General features: G+C 41.9%; 1 protein-coding gene across 10 annotated transcripts in view; it reads left to right on the top strand.

Moving 5' to 3' along the window:
- The window catches only part of TIAM1 (TIAM Rac1 associated GEF 1), a 186737-nt gene that overhangs the window by 98437 nt on the left and 62006 nt on the right, over nucleotides 1-26294 (top strand). For 7 of the 10 annotated variants that reach the window (XM_083438591.1, XM_083438590.1, XM_083438582.1 and 4 more), the window contains one exon: nucleotides 6628-7607. In XM_083438591.1, coding sequence (XP_083294717.1) covers nucleotides 6639-7607 — 969 coding nt within the window. In that variant the 5' untranslated portion in view covers nucleotides 6628-6638. Of the gene's footprint in view, nucleotides 1-2190; nucleotides 2359-6627; nucleotides 7608-10868; nucleotides 10973-26294 lie in introns of those variants that run through there. The other 3 variants (XM_083438587.1, XM_083438588.1, XM_083438583.1) reach the window with 3 other exon arrangements.

Here is a 26294-nt window from a genome sequence, read left to right as displayed (position 1 = left end):
GACCCCTGGGGGTCTGGGGAACCCTTGCCTCCCCTCAATTAATTCTTAGTCACTTTTGCATGGCAATATCACAAATTTTATAGTCTGTTTCCACGCTGTGTGATTTTTCAATATATTGGCCAAAATAATTTTTGAAACCACACTGTGATCTGGCAGTACACAGCAATATATTGCTCCTCGTGCAAGGATACCGCACGATGATCTCAGCTGAAGACACTGCTGATCTGAGCTGCCTTCCCTCATGCTGAGGGAGACTTGGGCAGCTGATAACACTCCAACCTTCTCGCACGTTGAGGGGAAACAGGGCAGCCGATTGCGAGGCGCTGCCTTCCCCTCACACTTATGGAGAACAGGCCTGCTGATTACCTTCACTTCAAGGCACCGTGGGACTACCTTCCCCTGGCACTGAGGCGGAGCGGCTTTTCTCAGTCAGTAGGAAAGCAGCCACAGTGGACGTGCATCTTCGCTGGCTGCCCTGTTGATGGTGGCTTGATGCAGCCCCCCCCCATCCCCATCTCCTCCCACTCAAGCCATGCCATGGAGGTGACTCCACTTCCTCTCTTCCCCAAGAACCTCCAATTTCCTCTTTGATTGATATAAAATACTTACATCCTACCTTTCTTTCCAACTGAAACGCAAGGCAGCTAAAAGAAATAAGTAATACTGGCCACTCAAAATAAGGCAAAGAAGGGTCTGTCCTACTGAAGCACAAAAAGAGGGTCTGGTTGTACCAGACAATGAAAAGGGCCTTATTCCGTCCCGCACCACTAAGCTCCAATAATGACTGCAGTTTAGTGGGAGCCCAAGGAGGGGAGGGCATTTGGACCAGGCAGGTTGACTTAAAAGCTCATATATTAAGTCAGCATTTTAGCCATTATGCCACGTTGTTGTTGTTGTTGTTGTTGTTGTTGTTGTTGTTGTGGTGGTGGTGGTGGTGGTTGTGGTTGTGTTTGTTGCTGTTGCTGCTGCTGTTCCTGTTCCTGTTGTTGCTGTTGCTATATATTATTTATACTTTGGGAAGCTTATAATACATATAAAAACATAGTCAAACCTCAAACTTTAAAAACCTGATACAGGGCTGGCTTCAGATGTTTTCTTAATGTTCATTTCCTTAACATCTGATGGGAGGGTGTATCACGAGGAGGGTGCCACTGCCAAGAAGGCCCTCTGCCCTCGGATGATTGCTGCAGTCTGTTGGTGTCCAACCTGTATTTCAACCCTTCAAATATGCCCAAAAGTCTCATTTAAAAAGTAGGATTTACATTTTTGTTAACTTGGGTGGTGAGTTAAAAGTCTTGTGTAATGCCTGTCATTCTTTGAACATAATCCAGGACAAGTTAAAACCCTCAACTTGCATCATGTCCAACGTATTAAGGATGGTCTGCTTACGTCAGAGCACTACTCAACAGATGCCTTTTATCACGACCTATTTCTTGCTAAAACTTTCCCACGAACACCTCTATTTGTATTCCCAAAGATGATGGTATTAAGAGAACCATTATCACAGCTACTGAATTTTGTGGTAGCAAATGAATGCTCTTTGAGGGAAGGCACTTTTCTCCTAGCTGCTTTTATTTCTTGCTCAATAGAGATTACTCTTAGGTTCTTTTTTTTTGGGGGGGGAGCTTTTTATTTTTTTTATGATTTTGTGCATTATTTATGTTCTGTGCTGGGTTCACTGCATGTGCTGAACTGGCAAAATGCATGCAGTTGCTTTATTCATTGGGCAAGTTGCTGCGTGTCTAGGGACTGAGTTTCTGTATAGCAAGTTGGTCTAAAATTAGCAGCTCCTTTCTCAGTAGCTGAGTCTCATGCTCCTTCTTCATCTGACACAGAATAGTGATCTCATAATTTTCGAGAATCATCCATCAGAACTTAGATTTTCCCAGCTCTAAAGAATGTAAGGTGAATTTGGCTGCTTTGGTTTGAAACCTTTTAGTTGGTAGTTGCAAACCTTCACTGTAAAACCTCTTTGTATCCTTTCTAATACACAGCAGAACATGTTGAGACTAAGCACACTTGCCTTGGAGCAAGGCCAGTTGAACACATTGAGATTTACTTCTGAGTAAATAAGTATAGGATTGTTCTGAAAGTCTCCTAATTGCAGTTAAGACCACACTCTTAAGGTTGCCTGAAAGAGATTAGTTGCCCCTTGAACATTCTTAAGTACTGTGTTGTGCTTCTACTTAGGATGATCGAAGAGTGATAAATGGATGGATTTCTGCTGCCCTTTCCACTGTTGGGGGAGATAGAATTTTAAACAAAAATGGAAAATGGTGGAGAGAATGGTGGAGCTGCTCTGTTGTCAAATTTGTAAGCCCTTCTCCAAAAGAATGGCAGTGGAGCCTCGCTATGTAGGTAGAACATTTAATTCTTGAAATGTCCTACTGACAATTGCGGATGACATTTGAGTATCTTGTGTGTGTGTATGTGGGTGTGGACCTTCCCCAGGACTGTGTGTTTCACACTGTTAAGAGAGAATTTTGCACCAAGGGTAACCAGTATTCAGTGACGAGGAAATTTGTATAAGTCATGTAACAAATTAAACTGACTTTAAATGAATTTGTATTTTGCATAGGTAGGTTGTACTATTTTGCATATTTGAGACTAAAGACAGATGTAATATAGAAACGGCTTTCACGGAGCTGAGTATGCTGTCAGCCTTTGTTTGGTATTAACACCTGTCTCCAGTGTACTAGTAAATTGGACACTTGACATATCATTCTTGTCCTTATGCAGTACATTTGCTCAGCTGCCTGGTTGCTACTGTTGGCTTTCTCCTCTTCCGTCTGAGGAACAAAGTGCCTTGAAAGTCAGGATGCTGAGATGGAAGCCATCTCTGGCACCCAGGTGCAGGATACTTCCTTTCCCAGCTGGGCAAGGTGGTATCAGGGAGAGGCAAGAATGACATACTACCATTCGATTCACTGGTGTGCTAAAAATGGATTTTAATATAAAAAAGAGAAGCAATTGCAGCTCTTTCTGCTTCTGCATCTATCTTTAGGCATAATCTGCTTGTGTTTGTCTGTGGGATGGACAGGAGCTATATAACGTCCTTCTCTCAAACAACTGAATAATGTTTAGCAAATTCTCTGGCTTCTGAGGTTTCATCAGCTATTGCCCACAATCACCAGAACTATGAGGCTACAAAGTACCATTTTAAAACTAGAAAGCATTTTTAAGAATATTACATTTGCTGGTTTTTCGGCATTCCTGTAGAATTGTGGGATACACACAGCCCTGTTTTTTCCTCCTTTTTGTTGTTCCAAACAGTTCGAATTCTACCTCTATCGCTTCATGCACTCTGGAGTCTCAGACTCATAGTTCTCAGAACTATGATCCCAATCTAGCCTCTGCCCTATGGCTACCACTGGGTACATGCAACTTTCTGCTCAGGAAAGGACTCCTACCACATTGAGGAGGTGGTCCAAAGGAGAGCCTCTGCAGGAGAAAGGATGCAGCAGGGGAATGCATTGTCTCCTAGGTTTACAAGTGAAATTACTAGTGGGAAACAGTTCCATATCCATTCATGAGCAGATTTCAAATTGCAATTTCCTTCTACAAGACTGGGGCAACTCCTTGAGAATTTTTTTTTTAAACAGTGGTCCCAGCCAGGAGTTGAGTGAGGACATGTGCCAGGCACAGAGTTGAGGCACGCCAGCTTGCATACTGCTAGCCCCAATTCTGAATCCAGGAAGCAAAGTCTAATCAAGCAGAGGTCAGGTTCAAGCAGGTCAGGCAGAGCAGAGGTCAAACTTCAAAAGGCAAGCAAGCAAGGTGGGTAGCAGCTTGGATATGTCCAAGTGAACCCTAGCTTGGAAGACATACAAGGCAGCACTTGAGTGTTACTCCAATAGGCAGCGAACTCAGATTGTGGCCTAACTGCAAGACTGCAGCTTCTATTGAACCACTAGCCCCACCCTAATTAAAGGAGCATCTACACATAAAGTGGCCTTTCTGACTCTGGCGGAATTGAGAAAGGCTAGGGTTCTGCTATGGTCTCAGAGCTGAACTCCTTGGTGTCCAAAGTAGGCAATGCAATCTCTTCAGGCTGGCATCACAGACCCGTTTGGTGGTGGCACTCCCAAGGAGGCAGGGACTTTAAAATCTGGTTCAAAGGGTGCATCTGCCTCCTGGGCTGAGATGTCCTCTTAATCCATGTCTTACTCCCCCTGAGAATGGGCAGTCAGAGAGCAGTATCATGACACCGTATAAGGTCAAGAGCCCATCTGTTCCAGCCTTCTGTTTCCACAGTGGCCAAGCAGATGCAGGAGTACAATAGATCTACTTCTTGTGTTCCCCAGAAATTGCCTAAAGGCAATCTATATGGTTTTGTTACAGTTCCAGGTTCTGCTGCAACTAAAGTTGTTCCAGCTTGGTTCCAGTTTAGCCCAATAAAGGTTTAATAACCAGTTTGGTACACATGGACCAGTTGATACGTTTCTGGTTCATGTGAGAAAATTAAATAAAAGGCTTATTACACTGATAAATCTGCACAGTGAAGTGAGCTAGTAGATCTAAAACTGGTACCATTAAACTGTCAGCAATAAATTCTATGCACCCTTCAGCTTTACGTATGTATTTATTTCCATCCACCATCTTGGAATGCAAGCTCTGGATCCAGCCCTTGACCTGCTGTCCATTCATTAGTGTGACTGAGACAAGGAAGCCTTCATTCATTTAACCTATTTGCATGGAGGTGTCTGCAGATTCCAGAGCCTTGAGCAATCTGAAACACTAACGCTTTGGGACATTTTGTTTTCTTCTTTGACTTATTCTGAGGCACTCTGCTTCTGTTGGAACTTTTAAGATTTCCACACCAGAGGTTTTTTTTTGCTGAGCTCTTATTCCAGAATAAGTAGCCCGGTTTGTCTGGATTTTTGGTGGTGATGAGAGTTGTGGTTCCAGGTCATGTTCAAGAGGGGCTTTTGGATAATGGTTCAGGGTCTGTCCAGAAAATATCAAGTTTCTTTCTGGGATTTTCACTCAGGTTTGGTTTGACCCCATGAGGAGTAGTAATTTGGTTTATCCTGAGCTCCCATTAGCACTGCAACATATATGCATCCTGTTTTAGGGAAACATCATTTCTAATTTTGCCATTCTCACTGCCCTGAATGGCTTGTGAAGACATTCCAAACTCATAAGTCCAATTTTTTCAAAAATAAAAATTCCACTGTGTTCAAGTGTGTTCATTGGTAACCGGCTTGACACATTACTGAGATATAAAATGTAGATGCAGATTGTGTTTATCATTGGGGGAAAACCTGAAAAAGAGCAATGTCATAGTCAACTATAATCTTTAACATAATTATATTTATATTCTTAAAGATGGATTTCATAGGGGATTGGGCAGATTTATGAACTACCGGCCTATCAGTGACCAGTAGCCATGATTGCTAAACACAACTTCCATGTTCAGAGACAGTAGGCCTCTGAATACCAGTTCCTGAGGACAATAAAGAAGAGAAGGCTATGTTTGCTTTCTTGTCCTCCTTAGGTATATCCCAGAAGCATCTGGTTGTCCACAGTAGAAAATGGGATGCTGGACTAGATGGGCCTTTGGTCTGATCTAGCAAGGCTCTTCTTATGTTAGATATAAACCCCAAGGAAGAGAGTTGTGTAAAGTGCACTTCTGCAGCAGAATTTGTCTGAATAAAATATCAATGTATTGCTGCTCTGAGAACGAGGTGGCAAGAACTGTATGCCACTGAGAAGTAGATAACTAATTTATCTCTTCCTCCCCAACCAACTCTTCTTTTCTTACTGAAAAACAATTTCTACATTAATTTGAATTATGAATCTTTTGGATTTGTTTGCACATAGCTTAGCCTCTTTTCATGATAAGTTGACTCTTAAATTCCATTGGATTATTATAGTCAGCACTCCCATTAATTTTGTTACATTTTATTGTATTTAAAAATATTTTAATACTTGTTTTCTTCTAAGAATCTGAAAGAAGTTTACAGCACAGTGCAAAAATTGCAATGGAACTTAACACCTATAGAGTGATGATAATAAAAGCAATAAAATAATAATAACAGAGTTGGATTAATTAGCAATTGAATCTTGGGAGAATAAGTTTTCAGCAGACACTGATATATGAGCACATGCCATAATACAGAGGGCAGGTATTTGTTGAATTGTGTATGAGAGCACAAAAAAGATATATGTATATACATACCCACTCACAGTCAGACACACCTCATGTAAACCATTTCAGTTTCAGACTGAGGGTTAAACAAAGTCATGGGTCACAGAAAAGCATTTTGTATTGTTGTGGGGGTGTGGGGAAAATAATTGGTTAATTCAACCCCTTGGCTACCTTTTGATTTTATTTCAGTGAAGCCTGTGTTGCTTTTTATTCAGGTTATATTTCGTAGATCAACATATGAATTTGGAAGTACTGGCATATGTATTGTTTATTACCTCATAGCATTGTGAGACTTGGGCATGTTTTGTCAGATCCATACAGAGCAGCTGCTTGATATATAGGATAATGAGTGGGTCTGTCAAGAACACTGGCAGGTTAAACTAATCTTTTATTAACACGAAAAGGGGAGGGAAACACTTTATGTTTGGAGAATATAGGTCGCATTTGTAACACATTCATGTTTCTTGTTCTTTCAGACCCTTAAACCATGGGAAATGCAGAGAGCCAAAATGTAGAACATCAATTTTATGGAGAGAAACATGCCAGCTTGGGAAGAAAACATACATCACGTTCCCTTCGCCTTTCGAACAAAGCATCTCGCCGGACCAGACATGCTTCCTCAGGAAAAATTATTCACAGGAATTCAGAAGTAAGCACACGATCTAGCAGTACTCCTAGTATTCCTCAGTCATTAGCAGAGAATGGCCTGGAGCCCTTTACCCAAGAAGCCAACTTGGAGGATTTTGGAAGCCCAATCTGGGTAGACAGGATGGATATGGGCTTAAGGCCAGTTTCTTACCACACTGATTCTTCGGTTACTCCCAGCGTGGATAGCAGCACAGTCCTCATGGCAGCCTCAGTACAGAGTATGCCAAATTCAGAAAGCGGTAGACTTTATGGAGATGAATCAACATATCTGGCTGAAGGGGGTAGCAGGCAACATTCGTATTCAACAAATGGGACCAATTTCTTGGAGCCTATAAGTTTCAAGAAGAAACGTTCAAAATCTGCGGATATATGGCGTGAGGACAGTTTGGAATTTTCACTCTCTGATCTCAGTCAAGAACATTTGACAAGCAACGAAGAAATCCTAGGCTCTACTGAGGAGAAGGAAAGTGAGGAGACTCGAGGGAGAGAGGCGGGCAGCGGTCGCCAGCCATTGGTCACCTGCCAGCGCGCCAATTCCATGAGTGACTTGTATACTCCAAAAAACTCAAATGCTGCAATCAATGGGGGTCCACGAAATACGCTAGGAGGGTACTGTCGGAATTTAATGTCTCATATTCCAGATATGGAGAACCACAAAATGTCACCAGCCACAACAGAGAATGTTCCTTCTTACAGTAATTACAACACGCTCCCCTGCAGGAAATCTCATTGCCTCTCGGAAGGAATCACTCACCCAAAAATGAGCCATAGCAACAGTATGCATGGCAGACGAGCAAAAACAACTCAGGTAAAAGACCCATATCTTATTTCAAACTTGACAACCTGTGGTGTTCACTGCTATAAATATGCTGGGTTTTTTTAAATTGAAATGAGAATTTTGTTTGCTAGCCACAAATAAGCTATGTTCCATTCAGATCCTTGATTTGTAATGAAGAGTCAATGTTGCCATGGGCAGAACCAATACTTTCCTGATGATTAAGTAGAACTTGATTCCTAGGTGATTTTATCTATATACAACCTATTCTAACAACAACAACAACAACAACATACACTCTTAGTATTGGAGTTGTTGGTAAGGGGACTTGCCTAAGAATCAGATTACAGTTATTAGAATATAGAACTACCATGGTTCATGAAAGTCATATTTTCATGACAAAATATTCACATAACAAAACATTCGGGTGGTAACAGATCATATATGCAAATACCTTAGTTATCAGTGGCTTAATTGTTAGCAGCAATGTACCACTCCTGAGATTATTCATTGGAATGGCAGATAATTCATTATTCACTATGGAAGGAGAAAACTACTACTTTGTCCAGTCAAAAAGAAAGATGGTGGCTCTGTAGGCTTTGAAACAATGCTGCTTCTAACATTTCCTGATGTTCTATTACTTTTTATTAAATATGTTTCATTCTCAGTGCATAAAAAATAACAATACCACAACCATTCATCACAGTTAATTGACATATAAAGTGAAGGTGAGAGCTGTTTTGTTATCACCAGTGGCACTGGTGAGATGGTTTGTAGGCAGAATTGCCAGTAGCTGCTGCTTGGTAATGTGTAGAATTCGTGTCTGGGGCAGCTGTCCATACAGCAACCCTGCACCTGTGTGGTGCTGGCTGTGGCATGTCTCCACTCCTAGTGCAAAGGGTGGGAATTTCCATCATTTATCAGCATGCATAAAGTGCCATCAGATCATCTCTCTGGCCATACTGGTTATCGCTATCAAGAAATTCTAAAATGCCTTATTCTGCTGCCCGATTTCTCTATTCCATCATTTCCTCCCTGATCTGATGTACTCAAGTTCCTCTTTCCCCTTGTCAGTTTCCTGTGACCAGCTGTAGCAGTGATATGAGACTCTGGTCTTAAATTTGCATGTTGTTGTTTTTTTCTTAGGCCTTAAGCAGTTGCCGTGACCTTGCATAGAGGTGTTCTTTTAGCTCAGATGATATGAGTGGCTTCGAGATAGGCTACAAAGCATGTCCTGAAGCTAGCAGCTTTAACTGATGTGCCAGTTTCAGGCACAGCCACCAAGTCAGCCTTCTAGGGATAAAGCAGTACCTTTTCTCCCACCAAAACATTACTCCAAAATCTACTTACCTATTAATTGAGACCACACCTCCATGTTTTCTAGGGATGTAAGTGCCTTTTCGTTGTATGGTATAAATACAACATGCATGAATAGACAAATATAAGCCAACTTCCTCTGTCAAGTAGTTCTGCAAATAATAGCTGACAAACCAAGGGGGGAAATGTTGGGGCTAATAAAGAAAGAACCATACCTTTCTTATCCCCCTTTATATGGACCACTGTTGCTTAAATAACGACATCCAATGACATAAATTGTATATTTTCATAAATATACAATCATGCCAACCATTGGCTTAACATTGTCCCAAACAGAAATTTCTTGACTTGACCAAGTTTAAACACTTGTTATTTTCTTTATTATTTTGTAGCTACTGTAAGTTCTAGAGAATACATATTCTGCATGTTGTACTGGTCTGCTCTCAACCTAAGTAAGAATATGAGTCAGGTCAAAAGGAAACTATGAAATTTATCTTGTCTGTATTAAATGTGCAACTCTTCCTGTTGACATATATTTGTAATTAATAGTCTTCACAGCATTCATCTTCTAAGACGTAATTGTTCAGATGAGGTTAGTTATAGCGTTTTCGGTATTTGCCTTTTGTAGCTATCTGTTGTGAAATGTAGCTAGCGGATGAAATTGAACAATCCCAGAAAGAAGCCTGAACAAATAGGTCAAGACTAGCGCTAGACAGCATGCTTCAGTGACTACTCTGATTTTATTTTATGTTCCATTTTAGTACATATGTAGCAGAGAATGCAGACTCTTATCTTGTGACCCGGAAAAAGAAAAACACTTCACGTAGGGATTGGATAGGGGCAATAAACCATCTGACTTGCATCCTGATGCTGAGTTAAGCTTGGGCAATGCACCATTCTTAAGTGCAATTAGATCTGACAGTGTGAGCTGGTCAGATGAACAGCTTCTACAAGCGTAGGTGTTGGGATAAGTAACACATCAGCAAAAGATGCCCACTGGATGGCAAGGAGAAGCCTGAATGGATGGAGGGGGGGGGGAGAGAGGGGGGGAAGAAAGAGAATGCATCAGTTGGCACTAACTTGTAGGAGGTAACTGGAGGCGGGTATCTGGATTAGCTGCTTGCGTTTGATCCATGAAGATGTGCTGTTTCTAAATATAAAAATGACATTCTGAAACAGATGAGGCTGTTTTCCCACAGCAGAAGCTCTATGTTAAAAACAAAAAACCCCGAAAAGCATCAGCCCTTTTAGTAGGGGCGCTTATGCAACATCAATATAGACACTCTTCACAGTTCTGTCAAGGCTGCTGAGCATAAATTAAAGCTGTTGGTGATATCCAACTAGAGAGGCAAAGGTAAAGAACCTCATAGTTGTTCATCCAAAGGCAACTCTGGAGTGTGGCCGCTCATCTCGCTTTTCAGGCTGAGGGAGCCGGCGTTTGTCCACAGGCAGCTTTCCAGGTCCTGTGGTCAGCACAACTAAACTGCTACTGGTGCAAAGACGACTGCGAGGAGTGCCAGAGCACACGGAAACACCGCTTACCTTCCTGCCGCAATGGTACCTATTTATCTACTTGCGCTGGTTTGTTTTCGAACTGCTAGGTTGGTAGAAGCTGGGACAGAGCAACAGGAGCTCACTCCGTCATGTGGATTCGAACTGCAGACCTTCCAACTGGCAAGCCCAAGAGGCTCAGTGGTTTAAGCCACAGCACCACCTGCGTCCCTACGCTATCCAACTAAGCCATATTTGAAAATAAACCCATTGAAATCAGTTGACTGACCCAGAGGTTCTGCTAATACCCCCTTTTCAGGCAAGGTGGTGGACAGGGCAGTAGCTGGACAATTTCAGATTTGTTTGGAATGAAAGGAATTATCTTGACCCATTTCAATCTGGATTCAGGCCTGGTTTCAGCTCTAAATCAGCTTTGACCGCCCTGGGTGATAACCTGTATTGGTAGAGAGACTGGAAAGGAGAGCGAGCCTGTTGATTCTTCTTGATCACGCTGCAGCCTTTGATACCACCAACCATGATGTCCTCCTGAAGTAGCTCTGCAGGTTGGGAGTTGGAGATACAATGATATGGTGAGGAACAGCGGTGTAGTGGTTCTGTTCCAGTGCTGCAGTGCTGTTTTGAGAGAGCATCCTTGGGGTGCTGCTGCTCAGCCACTGGGCAATTGTTCTGTGTATTTTGCTCTGTCCTGTGAGCACAGGGCTCTGTCTTGTCTCTATGCTGTTTTAGCATCTGGGTTCCTTGAGGGGAAAGGGCAGTGTCAGGAGGCAGTAATGGGCTGGATGAGAGCCAGTAAATTGGCACTGAATCCTGACATGGTGGAGGTGTTGATGGATAGCTTTTGTTTTTGGGAAATGGAGAGACAGTTGGTTCTAGATAGAACCTTTCTTCCTGAAAGAGCAGCTGCTTAGCTTGTGGGGAAGAGAGATGCTCTTCAATTTAACACTGGCATTGGAGACGTAGATGGCAGCAATGGCAAGAAGTGTCCTATTTCCACCTCTGGCTGGTACACCAAGTACAGCTGTTCCTGGATCAAGGTAGACTTACTAGAAGAACCAGTGTTCTAGTAACTTTGCAATTAGTCAACCATAATGTGCTCTTATAGACAGTCTGGAAGCTGCAGCTAATGCAGATTATGGCTGCTGAAGTTGTGAGTGGCATATTTAACTGGGACCACATAACAACTGTTTACTATATACTGTATGCTACTGTGGCCAATCCAGAATTTTGGAATTAATACATATTATGCTGAATGATTTTGGTTCCAAATGCTTGAAGGAGTGTGTTTCTCATTATCAGTTGTTAAGGTCTGTTGGGGGAAGCCCTTTTTATGCTACTTCCGACCATCCCAGCCCACTGTGCAGTGATGTGGGACACAACATCAGTGGAATTACCTCCCTATAGAGATCCAGCTTCCATTCTCATTATTGAGGTTTTGGTAGCATTTGAAGACATTACTTTCACTTGGGTCCTTTGACAGATTGAGGTACCCAAGACCATTAATTATGCTGCCTGTATTGTACTAATTAAATTTGATAGGTGGTACATTTTAAAATGTAATTGGTTTATGTATATTTTAATGGTTTTATTAATGGATTTTTTATTGTTCTGATTAGGTATTGTAGATTTCATTGGGATCTTTTTAATGGTTTTAAAGTCAAATCAAATCAATCAATCAATCAATCAATCAGTCAGTCAGTCATTGAAAGCTACAAATCTGAACATGCCCACATTCCTCTTGACTGCTTTAAGATACAGGGAAAAGAACAAAGTAAGGGATACCGTATTTTTCGCTCCATAAGATGCACTTTTTCCCTCCTAAAAAGTAAGGAAAAATGTGTGTGCGTCTTATGGAGCAAATGCAGACGGGAGGCTCTGAAAGGGAGCACTGACCAGAGCCTGGGATGCATACAGGCTCTGCTCAGCGCTCCCTTTAAAGAATATTTTTTTTCTTGCATTCCCCCTCTAAAAACTAGGTGTGTCTTATGGTCAGGTGCATCTTATGGAGTGAAAAAATACGGTACCTGAAAGTACTGGTCTTCCTCAAAGCTGTCAGAACTACAAGCCTAACTTCCTACCTCAGTGTCCTTCAGTGCTAATCAGAAGTTGCTTTATCAATACTGTGTACATGTTCTCTTGGTTGGAAAAAATGGGAGATCCATTTTCTAGTGCTCAAACTGGCTTCTAAAATGGATTCTGGAGTCTTTCACTTACAAAGCGAAATTGAAAAGGAGCAGGGAACCCAGTATTCCTTTAGTCTACCAGTGTTTATGACCTCATTATGCAGACATAGCCGAAGGAAATGTTCTTTGTTTTCTTTTGAGAAAGCGAATAAAATCTTAGTTTCCTGAAGCTAAGTAGTATAACTCTCTCCTCCCCCCCCCCCCCCGTTCTTAGCATCACTTATTTAAATTGGAGCTTAAACGTGGGAGTTGCTTTTCTTTAATTGGGACAGCCTTTTAGTGCTTTGGAAATAATTAGTGTCAATATGCACATGCAATTAATATCTAGGAGTTGTTTTGAGGGCACCCACACAGCAGTTTCATTTTAATATTAAGTGTTCACTATAGCTGAGCAAGACCTCCTAGAGAGTTGAAGGGAAAATACAATTCAGCTTTTGCAGCTGAGGGAAGAATACCAGCACCAGCTCCTTGCATTCAGCTTGGTACCACCTTTTTCTTGCATTTTATTCACCTGTCAAGAGAGCAAATGTTCCAATGAGCAGTTTATTTGACATCCTTCCTCCCTGAAACAAAACTCTGGCAAAGTTTTACAAACCACTGAATTGGTAAATACACATTTTGAGAATAGTGGTGATTATGGAAAACAAAAAAGGAACAATTTATTGCGCTCTCTCTCTCTCTCTCTCTCTCTCTCTCTGTATGTGTCTCTGTGTGTGACTCTTTCCTTCCTTTTCTGCTCTACTGTTTACTGTCTCCCTCTTTTTGAAGTGCAAATTCTCAATGGAAAGAGGAACACAGAGCATTTCTGCTTTACTCACTGGTTTAGTAGCCATTCCGTTTCACCACAGAAGCCCTGCAGACTGCAGTTCTGATAAGGGGCTAGATCTCTTTCCCTCAAAAAATCATCATAATCCTTACCAGCTTCGATTCCTAGGATTCAAAGCAGTGTGAAAGCCACAGCACCTGTGTACATATAAAATCAATATAAAATTAGTAACAATAATATGCCCATACTGTGTGAAGTTTCTGAAAAAACGATTTGATGTGCAGCTGTTGCGCCTAAAAAAGTACAGATTTAGCAAAGTGCTTTTGCTCCCTTAAACTCCCCTCCCTCACCCACTGCGGATGGGTTTTTAGCTGGAATTATAATTCTGCAATCAATACTTAATTCCCCATTGTCAACTCCTATGAATCTTCCTTTAAAGTAATGGCTGGTGGGAGCGAGAGCTGTTACCTAGCTTGTCATTTTGATTACAAAATGAGTAGCTATACTTCAAAATAAAATTTTAAATCCATATCACTGGAGGTAGGAGCAAATTGTCACATAATTGTGACACACATACACACACACACACTGGTTAAATGTAAGAGCACTTTGCAGTAATTGCGTTCTGTTTAGGTTTCCAAATGAGTTCTCCACAGCTTCGGCTTTTCAGACCTGAAAGACAAGACTGAAATCGGATGGGTTTGTCAGAAGGTAACTGTGAGGAGTTGAGAAATCTACCACTTGTCTGGTAGACTATACACAGCTTTCATTAAAAATAAGGATGGGTGGAGACACATAGCCTGAAATGGCCTTTAAAATACTTGTGACCCCTCTTGATTATAGATATACTCCATACTGAAGGGGATTTGGGAAACTTTGTGCACCTCTGCTGACTTGTCTCCATAAGAGGTTTTGTAGTCTAATCCCCCTGGGTTTAAAACCAAGGTAATTAATTTGTATTTAGTGGCATTAATTAGAGTTAAAACACTAAGAAATAATACCAGGGCACAAAGCCACATTGGGATTTAGGTGGAATCTCAAGCATACTTATTGGAAGTTAACTCCATTGAAACCACTGTGATTGACTTCTAGGTACAGTAGTTTGGAGCAGGATGAAAGATATAGTCCTAAATTTTTACTTAATAAGTATATGGAACTCTTTCTGAATAATCTGGTTATAGGATTGGGCTATCGATGAAGGTGAATTAGAATAATAGAATTGTAGAATTGGAAGGGACACCCAGGGTCATCTAGTCCAACCCCCTACAATGCAGGAATCTCAGCTAAAGCATCCATGACAGGTGGCCACTCAACCTCTGCTTAGAAACCTCCAATGAAGGAGAGTCTACCACTTTCCAAGGAAGTCCGTTCCGCTGTTGAACAGCTCTTGCTGTCAAAAAGTTCTTCCTGATGTTTAGTCAGGATCTCCTTTCTTGAAACTTGAAGCCATTGGTTCGGGTTCTAGCCTCCAGGGCAAGAGAAAACAAGCTTGCTCCATTCTCCATGTGACAGCTCTTTAGATATTTGAAGATGGCTATCATAGGTCATCTCAGTCTCCTCTTTTCCTTGCTTAAACATACCCAACCCCCTCAACCATTCTTAATAAGGCTTGGTTTCCAGACCCGTGATCATCTTAGTTGCCCTCCTCTGCACATGTTCCATCTTGTCAATATCCTCCTTCAATTGTGGCACCCAGAACTGGACACATTACTCCGGGTGTGGTCTGATAATGAGAAAACAAGCTAATCTATAAAATCCACTAAAAATAAAAGCCATTCCCAGCACTCAAGTTGCTCTGTCTGCACACATACACATTCTTCAGATGAACTTAAATTACATAAGCCGTTCACTTTAAATAATAGTTTGGCTTAACAATGGTTCAAAGATCAACATGCCACATGCTGGTGTATGGGGAAGAATTGTGGTATTACGCTGCTCTCCTGCTGCCACCATGCTACCAGAAACCAAGCTATGGTTTGATTTGCATTACATCCAAATCAAGGCTTGTCTCTCTCCAAACAAACAATGAGCGGTAAGCCAAGAACAAGTGATAGTTATAGCTTGTGGTTTGTTTGGAGAGAGACTAACCATGTTTCTGGGTTTGGATGTATTGCTAAGGCAAGCGATGGGTCAGATCCTGGTGGTACAACAGGAGGAGGAGCAAAACAGCCGCAAGTTGCTCTTTGCACCTTCACCTTTAAACTACAGTTAAGCTTAATTGTGGTTTCAAGCAACATGTCAACTGGGCCTTCGAAGGCTAGACCATGTCTCAATTGTAGAGCACATCTTTTGCTTGCAGAAGTTCTGAGGCATCTCCATTTGGAAGGATTGGGTAGCAAGTGATGGGAAAAACATCTGCCTCATACCCTTGAGAGCAACTGAGCAATGATGAGCTAGATGAGCAATGCTGTGACTCAAGATAAATCAAGCTTCATACATTCCTAAGAGCAGATCTTATTTTTTTCCTGAAGATCTGAGACATCCAATCTCCCAGGACTAACATAGCACAGGTATTACCTAAGAACTTTACCTAAGATCTAGTGAACCTCAAGGCACCTACTGCTGCTCTGCTTCAAAGGCGCATGGAGTGATCAGAAGGGGTAGCATTTTATTTTTTTGAGGTCCTGCTTGGTTAGCAGAGGGAGAACTCAGGAGACGCGTAGCTCTTCATATCATTCCTGGGCATGGAAGCCTTTTTTTCAATATATGCCAAAGGAACTGACTTAGAAACAGTTGTTTAATGTTTTGATAACTTTTTAATCATTTCCTCTATTTGTGATGTTCAGCTGTTGCTTATCTAGTTAAAATGGCACCACCCATGCTGAAGAGGGACATGCCAGCAGGCTTGGAGGAACCCCACAGGTTGCAGAAGTACAGAAAATATTTGGGCAAATGAAAGCAGAAGTTGGAGGGAGTGAAATCTCAAAAGGAATTAAATGAGAACTGAGAGATGATAAAATGATGCCCCTTTCCCTCATTTGTTTGCTGAACATGCAAAATGCTTATGAATATTTCTGAGTAGCTGCATTAGATGGGCTGTGACCAGCATGTTTCTGGAGGGCGCAAGGAATGTTGTATGTTTATTTATTTTTCTCTCTCGGTGTTTTTTAGCTTGCTCTGTTATCAACAGTTCTGTGCAGTCTGCAGTAATAAAAACAGTAAAATGCTACCAAGCCAATATAAAGCACACGCTGCTCTATCAAAGCATTTAAAAGCAAAACAGGATCTGAAACTTAACATTCTATCCAACTTTGGCCTTATTTAATCTTTAATGAAAGCAATTAATTTTGAGTGCAATGAGAGTTGCTGTCACATTCAACCCACATTGAAAAAGCAGCATATGCTTTTCTGTATGTCTGTTGGGGAACAGATAATACTGATAAGGAAAGGACACAGGTTGTTTGTAGATTTCTGTGATGTGTATTAAAAAAATGGTTTTTCTTAAAGCCTATTGCATATATATCATGCAATATGCAGAAAAGGGCTAGCAAAATGAGAAAAGGGTTGAAACATGTTTCCTATGAGGAAAGGTTAATGTGTTTCAGGTTTGACTGACGTTTATAAAATCATGTTCAGTGTGTCTCTCTCATAATATCAAAACATGGGAAGGTGTCACCCAAAAGTTGATTGGCAGTAGATTCGAGATAAACAAAAGAGATGGCTTATTCACACATAATGCATAATTAATTTGTGGTATTAGCAGGGCTTTTTTCTCCTGCTGTAACTTGCCAGAACTCAGTTCCGGCACCTCTCAGGTGGGCACCATTGCCATTCTAAGAGAGTGAAAGAGGTGTTCATGGTGAGTTCTGGCACCTCTTTTTCTAGAAAAATAGCACTGGGTATTAGACTTTTGCAAGATGCAGAGATAACCATGAGTTTAGGTGGCTTTGAAAGAGGATTAGACAAATTCTGTCGGTGTTAGTAAAGGTAAAGGTACCCCTGCCCGTATGGGCCAGTCTTGCCAGACTCTAGGGTTGTGCGCTCATCTCACTCTATAGGCCAGGAGCCAGCGCTGTCCGCAGACACTTCCGGGTCACGTGGCCAGCGTGACAAGCTGCATCTGGCGAGCCAGCGCAGCACACGGAAACGCTGTTTACCTTCCCGCTGGTAAGCGGTCCCTATTTATCTACTTGCACCCGAGGGTGCTTTCGAACTGCTAGGTTGGCAGGCGCTGGGACCAAACGACTGGAGCGCACCCCGCCGCAGGGATTCAAACCGCCGACCATGCGATCGGCAAGTCCTAGGCGCTGAGGTTTTACCCACAGCGCCACCCGCGTCCCTCTGTCAGTGTTGCTTAACTACAAAGTCACTGAATGCCCATTGCTGGGTGGCAGTGGCAGGGAGTGCTGCTGCCTTCATGTCTAGTGTGGAGCTCCAAAAATAAAACCTGACTGGCCAATGTGGGATGCAGGATGCTGGACTAATGTGGCCAGAAAAGCTCCACTTACCCTCTTAGGTTTTCATGCATAATTTCTGCAAACAAATATGCAGGAAAATCATTTTTATGCCTTGAATATTTGACACATGAAAGCTGCATCTGTGTTTAACATGAGAAATAAAATTTCTCTTATTTTCTGCCAGGTGTTTGCTGTAATGAACATAAAATTATTCCAAAAATCAGTCAAACAGCTTTAAGGTTATCCTGAAAGCATGACCTGAAGGCCACACTTTGAGTGTATGAGATAATATCATGTATTAAAACATATAGGGATGCATATTCTAGTATGTAATAGCAAATGGTTTGTACTCCTAGAATAGACATTGTTCTTCTCTGCCTCTCCTATTTTGTGCTATCAGTCAAAAGTCAGCTCCAGATAATGGTTCTAATAATTTTTGTTGTTGTACAAAATGTCTTAGCAGTGGGATTTTGAGATTTAGACAATAGTAGTTTTTTAACTGCAGAAAACCTCTTGATTATATATTATATGTTTCAAGGACCTCCATGCAAAAAATGCACAATGAGTTGCCACAACTGACAGTTTGGGGTACTGTGCTCGATTAGATGGGTGTAATTTCCAACAGTTAACCTTTCCAGTTAAGTGCATGTTTGAAACATTTATTTTCGGAATGTTTTTGTGCATTTTTCTATTACCTAGTTGGCATCTGGTTTGGGAAATCTATCTCTGCCACATACATTCATTTTCAGAGGGGTGCCATGAGACACTGTTTTTATTCATTTACATGATTGCTCAGGTAAACCTTTTCCAGATGTCTTATTCACTTATTCAGCATTTTTTCTGGTTTAATCTTGTGCATGTCCAAACATGTTCTTAAAGCAAGGTTTAAGTATGCTTTAATGTAGATCATGTAATAGTTTGTGTAAAGGCAACAAAGTCATAGGCCAGGGGGCAGCAAAGTTTTGTGGCTTGGGCTGGTTCATGGTCCCGCAGACGCTGTGGTGGGCCGGAGTCCGTGTGTGCGCATGTGCAAATGCTATTTCCAGCACGGAAGAGGCATGCACAGCTTCCCATTGGCTTCAGGAGCTCTCTGCAGCCAATGGGAAGCCATTGCGGAAGGCGGTCCCTGCTCTGCGCCAGTTTAGTGCAGCACATGGGAGCCGACCGAGCGGGCAGCGGGGGTCCATGGGCCGGTTAAATGACTCCCATGGGCTGCCTGCTTGTAGCCCATGGGCCTTAGGTAGGTGACCCCTGTCATAGGCCCTTCTCTCACACTATGCAGAGGCAATCAAGTCACCATTCAAATAGGGAACTGCAACCAATCAGAGCTCCCTGATAAACCTACAAAGTACACCTTTGCAAAAACACAGTTGTCACATCCACAGTTTTTGATATATACTTTGATGGGCCACTTAAGGTTTGACATATGAAATGGCCCAATTTCTTCAGAATTAAAGAGATCGACTGAACAAGACAAACCACCATGCAGAAAGCCTACCCAGTTGATGCTGTCAAAAACCCCACATGCGCACTATATAAAAGAGCGTAGGTTTCCCACCCCTCTCTCTTCTCCCCCAACCCTATACTGTATCCAACACTAATGTCTCATATCGAATGTAACTGATTTGTAGAAAAGACTTCACAGTCTGAAAGAAGAGACAGTGTGTGTACTTTTGTAAACCAAGAAAACCTTTAACAAAAATTATTTGAAAAAGAAAGTGTTCCTAAAGTCAGACCATTGTTCATCTCATGGAATCTGCATTTTCTACCTAGACCACCAAAAATGATACCACCTTCAAGGTCATATCTATATAGTCTAACTAAATGTAGGACAAAGAGTTGTTGGGCTCAGATGGCACATCTTTCATCATAACACAGTGACACCAGCTATGTGAAAGTGCTGATAACAGCAGCACAGTCCCATCATATCTAAATTCATAGCACAATATAGATTATAACCATTGTCTTGCATCAATAGGCAAACACTTCCTAAGAACAAAATTCTAGATTGGTTACAGTTCCATTTCTCTGTTCCAGTGGTACCTCAGGTTACAAACGCTTTGGGTTACAAACACTTTGGGTTACAAACTCTTTGGGTTACAGCTCTTTGATTCCCCAGTACAGTGGTACCTAAGGTTACAGACGCTTAAGGTTACAGACTCCGCTAACCCAGAAGTAGTACCTTGGGTTAAGAACTTTGCCCCAGGATAAGAACAGAAATCGTGCGCTGGTGGCACGGAGGCAGTGGGTGGCCTCATTAGCAAAAGCATTCCTCAGGTTAAGAACGGTTTCGGGTTAAGAATGGACTTCCAGAACAAATTACATTTGTAACCCGAGTTACCACTGTATTATGTATTTGAGAATGAGCTCTTAACTAAGCACACTTGGCTATCCAACCACTGATGTGATCAGCAAAGGGATACTAGTGGGACAAGCCAATTGTTATTGCTGGCTGTAGGTTAAAGCTAATAGTGCCTTCATTTCAACACTTAAACTTATTAGCAGCCAAGCCAAAGAGAGAGAGGAGAAAGACAGACCTGCAAAATTCTGCCCTCATCTTTCCAAACCTCAGGTGCTTTGAGTGCCCCCAAATGGAACAGATATTTCCAAATATCCATTCTTTAGCAATCAATTTGCTAAACTCTGCCAGCCCAAAAAATAGAATGTTTTCTTCAAATACAATCCATGTAGTTTTGTAAGATGGTTGAAAAAAATCTTGTTTTTAAAAGGAAGAAAATGATTTAGACATTAAGGCTGAACTATATGAATCTTTTGCACATTCGCCTTCCACATATTCCTGCATTGCACCAAAAACCGTAATTTGATATTGTATCTGAACTGGGCAAATTGTGGTTGCCACTAATTCTATTTTGTCCCCAAACTGGAATTAGATATTACAGTTGGAAAACTTTAGTAGTAACATTAGTTTGCCAGCTCTTCACTGTGTTTGAAATTTGCTGCAAAAATGTAGTGAGTGTAGCAGAGGATAGGCTCATGATTATATCTTCTTACCTACCAGCTCTATCCAACATGTATACAACATGGCAAATGACATCATCAGTACGATAAATAAGCAGCACTCCTCTTTCAGCAAGTGTGTAGCAATCTACATACATAATTGTATGATGGGGCAGGGCAGATCTTGTTGCACCAGTTTTTTTTCTTTTGTAGTAACTGAAGAGCTCTTGCACAAGGATGTAAATTTATGAGTGATGCAGTGGGAGATGGGTGATGCAGCTGGGTAGGGGAGGAAGAAACTTTAATTATAATCCTACCAATTGCTCCCATTCTTTGGCTATTGTGACACAGTATCTTTTCCACTCATCTGTTTGCCTGGGGCACTAATATTTGTGACATTTTAATAATCGCAAGGGAAGAAACTGAAAATGTATGTTATATATATATAATTTATTGGATTTATATACCGCCATATACCTGGAGGTCTCAGGGTGGTTCACAAAACAAAAACAAAATATAAAACCACAATATATATAATCAAAATTAAAACTGCAACCCAATAACCCCCCTCCCCCCAAACCCCACATTTTTAAAGGGCATTGTATGTCAATCAAATCAACCAAAGGCCTGGTTATAAAGGAACATATTTGCCTGGTGTGTAAAGGTGTATAATGAAGGTGCCAGGCGATCTTCCCTGGGGAGAGCATTCCACAGATGGGGAGCCACTGCAGAGAAGGCCCGTTCTTGTCTTGCCACCCTCTGGACCTCTCAAGGAAGGAGGCACATGAGAAGGGCCTCAGAAGATGATCTTAGGGTTTGGGTAGGTTCATATGGAAAGAGGCAGTCCTTGAGGTATTGTAGTCCTGAGCCATTTCAGGCTTTATAGGTCACAACCAGCACTTAAACTGGGTCCGAAAACTAATTGGTAGCCAGTGCAGTCGGACCAAGATCGGTGTAATATGCTCAAACCATCTTGCTCCAGTGAGCAACCTGGCCGCTCCACACTAGTTGAAGTTTCCAAACCATCTTCAGAGGCAGCCCCACATATAACACATTGCAGTAATCTAATCTTGAGGTTACCAGAGCATAGACAACAGTAGTTAGGCTATCCCTATCCAGATAGGGATCACCAGCCAAAGGTGATGGAAGGCACACCAGGCCACTGAGGCCACCCGAGCCTTGAGCAACAGCAGAAGATCCAGGAGTACCCCCAAGCTATGAATCTGCTCCTTCAGAGGAAGTGTAACCCCATCAAGAGCAGGCGATCTCCCACCCATCCTGTCTAGGTAACCACCCACTAACAGTGCCTCATTTGGATTGAGTTTCAATTTGTTGGCTCTCATTACCGAGGCAAGGCAGTGGTCCAGCACTTCTGCTGCCTATACTGCAGATGTAAAGGAGATTTAGAGCTGAGTGTCATCAGCATACAGCTGACAACATACTCCAAATCTCCGGATAACCCCATCCAGTTGTTTCATGTAGATGTTGCACAATGTGGGGGATAGTATTAAGCCCTCCAGAACCCCACATTGAAGGTTCCACAGGGCTGATAAGCATTTCCCAAGCAACACCTGGGAATGACCATCCAAGTAGGACTGGAACCACCGCAAAGAGGTGCCACCCAACCCTAGTTCGGACAGTCACTCTAGAAAAATACCATGGTCGATGGTATCAAAAGCCACTGTACAGCCAGCCAAGTGCTGTCCTGTGTTTACCATAAAGCAGTGCTGTGCAGATTTGGAATGAGGAGAAAATGAACTTTTGGGGTCCAGAGTTCACAAAAAGATGATGAAAGGAATTGGTCCCTGTGCTTTGCCTCCCATTGCAGGGGAAATACAACCCTGGATATTCAGTGGTCCTTTTTCTAGGTTACTGGACCTATGGGAAGAGCTTGAATTGGTGGAGGAGAGGAGGTGCTGGCCCAGGGTCCACAAAAGACAGTGCACTGCCTGAGAGGGGCGGCGCCAACCCTTCCTCCTGTTGTGACCCCCATGGGGTCTTCTGGCAGCGCTGGTCAGAGGGGAAGGAGCATTAAGAGGAGAGTGTGAAATTGGATCCAGTGGTCTGAGAAGTGAATAGTAGGGAGGGGCCCAGTAGGTTGTCAGGAAAGAAGCCTACCTCTGTATCTTTGGATTCTGCTACTGAATTATGTAGTTTAGGAAATGGGTGAGGTTCTGCTTCCTTCTGCAGAAGAAAAAACTAGGCAGAATAAGCAACTAAGCCATATTGAGGTTTAGCATTGCAGGCAGAGTCTACGACAGACACTGTGGGGAAATTGGAGACTGGCAGTAAGGTGGATGATTTATATTCCACTGGGCTACTATTATCAAGTTATTTTAGTAAATATGCATACAGTCTTGTTGAAGATACACTGTAGCTTAATACTTTTGGACTGGTTTTGAGTTCAACAGAACTGCAGGCCACATATCACAGACTTCTCTGTGTTTTGGGATCACTGCAGTTTGTGAACTTGGGCAAGGAGTTCTTTGTTCCTTGTGTCTTCCCTGGTTGACTAGATCTGTGGACTCTCTGATGGAAGAGGCCTACTCTTACCTTGTTTCTTTGCTAACAGATTTCTCTTCTTTCCTTCCCCCACAAAAAGCTTATCAGTAGAGTTGGTCTTTATCTTTTTAACATAGTGCAGTTCTTGCATGCTAAGGCATATCTTTTGGAAATATTTTGGTTGTTTTATCCCACCGATAGTGATTTTTATAAGGGTTGCAATGATGTGATTTTTGCTATGATTCTTGTGTTGTAGTGTTTTGTTTTATTATCGCGTGGCCTCCTCTGGGACCTTCTGGTGAAGGGTAGGTAATGAATGCACTTAATAAAAAATAATTTTGAAGCCTGGAGGATTTTTGCATGTAACATTATAAGTATGAGGTATTTTACTTCCTTCGGTGATATACCAGCTTAAAAAAAATTAACTCGGCTGTAGCTTTCAAAATTCCTCCATTTTATATGATGGATGATAACATAAATTTGTGGCCTTGTTCGCAGAGAACATGAAGGGGTTTATGTGCTTCAGTGTTGGAATTGTTTCCCTAGTTGAGAAGAAGATAGCTAAGAGTCTATAAAACAAGGGCGAAAGTGTTGGAATAATGTCACCATATTGACCTCAATATAAGCCTCACTCCCCCGTCCCCTTCTGACCATGGAAAGTTAAAGTGAGGCTTAAATTGATGATCTTACAAAAATGGGCTTTTACAATACCACCAATGAAACAGACATATGGTAAAACGGAATGGGTGTGAGTGCTTGCGGAATTTTATGAGAGTGCCTTATATTTGGATATTGTCTTTTTTTCTCCCCCCCCCCCACCTTGAATTTTAAAGGTGCGGCTTATATTCGGGCCAATACAGTATTTGCCATTTTTTAAGCTACTGGTACCCAGTACCTGAAAACAGACAGGACACACACCAGTATTATGTCTAGTGGAAGAGAACCTCCATTTATTTTTAGCAGTGACAGAGCGTTGCTTGTGCAGGGAGGACTCTCAATATGGATTCCCATGTGATTAGGTGCTTCCCATATTCTCTTCACACTGCAGAAGCTCCCTCCTGTGCTACAAAGATTGTGATAAGGGTACCTTTGTGGTACTTGTGGGTTGAAGGCGAGGCTTATCCTGAAGCAATCACCTAATCATGCCTCCATGTAACAAACTCAGTACAGATCCATTCAACCTAACCAGCTCTCCCTGGATTTGTAAGAACAATAATTTAGAGGGGGGAAGAAGACTGCCTTACCTGTTCTCCTCTTTATATTTCCTAGGCATTGCTATCTATACTCGATTTGTGAGAGGAAAGGGTTAAACCCTCTTTCACTCCTTTTAATTGTTGCTTCTAGAGAAACAGCTTGAGAAAAAGCTGGAGATTACCCTCCGGCAACCTAAGCAAGAGAAGCTGTTATGCAATGAGCATATGGATCCTGTGGAGTTTCACGCAGGTGCAGGTGGAGATGATGTATTTTTTGTAGAGTGGAGGTGATTTATTTTTGAACTTCACTTCCAGGAAAGTTGTAAAATACCTGGTAACATTTCATATTTTGGAAGGCTTTGCACACAAAATAGCTCTTAAAAGTTAAAGTACTATCCTCCATGGATCAGCTTTGGCGTTTGTTTCCAGCAAAGAGAGTTTCTGTTTTCATAGCAATATATAGCACACATCCTGCCAGTCCTAAATCTTTTTTTCTTCTTCATGGTCTAATGGAGTGGCTGAGAGTGTATGTTATGAGCCAACAAGTTTAAATTCAAATCTCACCACATGCATTAAACTTACTAGATGGCCTTAGCAAGTGAATATTCTGTTAGGCTCAGCGCCCTATTCTCCTCCAAACACCCAGTTCCTGCAATATGGGCAAATAATAATGCATAGGATGGAGGATAGTAAAAAATTGTCTTATGGGCCTCTTTTAAGAACTGCTGAGAGGTAGGTGAGGTATTTTGAACACTTGAAGCTCTATAATTGCTTATTGGTGTTATTTTTTTTTAAGTGTTGCATGCTTAAAAGGCTGACTCATCCTGTGCTTTTTTGACCTTTCTTGTCTGCCTTCCAGAGTATCAGCTCTCCTTCCTCTGTAGTACATTCAGTTCTGTAGAATTTGCAGAGCTGTAAAGGAAATGCAGATAATCTGTAATAGGTGGCCTATCACATACTCATCAGTTTTTAACTTGAGGTGTCCTAGAATATCACCATCCTTGCGCACAAGAGCGGGAAGGTATCAGCAGTTTTGTAGAAGTACCAAATGAAACAAAAAACACCCTTTTATCCTCAATTTACTTCGATTAATTCCTATCACCATTACTCCATATTGATAGCATACAGGCATTTCTGATGTGTCCTTCATGTGCTTCTGATTCATTCAAGTCACCTTGTGTCAGAGCCATTCAGTATCTACTTGTTTCCTCCCCATGTGAGTTTTCAGGTGGGATGCTCACAAGTTAAGAATAGTAGGCCGCATGCTTCCCATACCTCGATTGGGAACCTATGGCCCTTCAGATGTTGTTGGACAACACCTTCTGTCATCCTTGTCCTTTGGCCATGCTGGCTGAGGCTGATGGGAGTTGGGAGGCCAATAACACCTGGAGAACCACGGGTTCCCTATCCTTAGTCTACACCATAGAAAGAGGATGTCTCTACAGGGCTCTCCTTTGCTACACCTTATCCACGAGTTCCAGAATCACTTTGAGGGGGTTTCCAGATTAGGCTTACTGCTTCTGAAAAGCTGACTGCAGCAACTTTGCGGCCCATGTGCATTTCAGTAATGTAGTATGTGAAGCATAACTAAATTTACTTAGAATTTCGGCCAAAGGTTTTGGGCTAATAGTCACTATGGAACCATGAGAATTCAAACCACCTGACATGTATTTTCTGATGTGTGAATGAGCGAGCATTTAGCAAATCTGAACATGGAGCCAAGTGTCTTATGTGCCCAAAATGATGACTTAAACAAAGCCCACCTGCTTAATGCCTGACTCACTCGCTCACTGTGAAACTGATTAGTTGTGAAATATTTTTGTCAAGGGATAATTTTATGTGACTTTCAGATGATCTGCTTTTAACTGAAAGCGAGAAATGTGTTAATCACAACA

The sequence above is a fragment of the Podarcis tiliguerta genome, assembly GCF_965153285.1.
Source record: "Podarcis tiliguerta genome assembly, chromosome: 4".
In the NCBI taxonomy this organism is placed as follows: Eukaryota; Metazoa; Chordata; class Lepidosauria; order Squamata; family Lacertidae; genus Podarcis; species Podarcis tiliguerta.
Note: the sequence above shows the minus strand (reverse complement) of the source record. Positions and strands in the feature narration are given on the sequence as shown.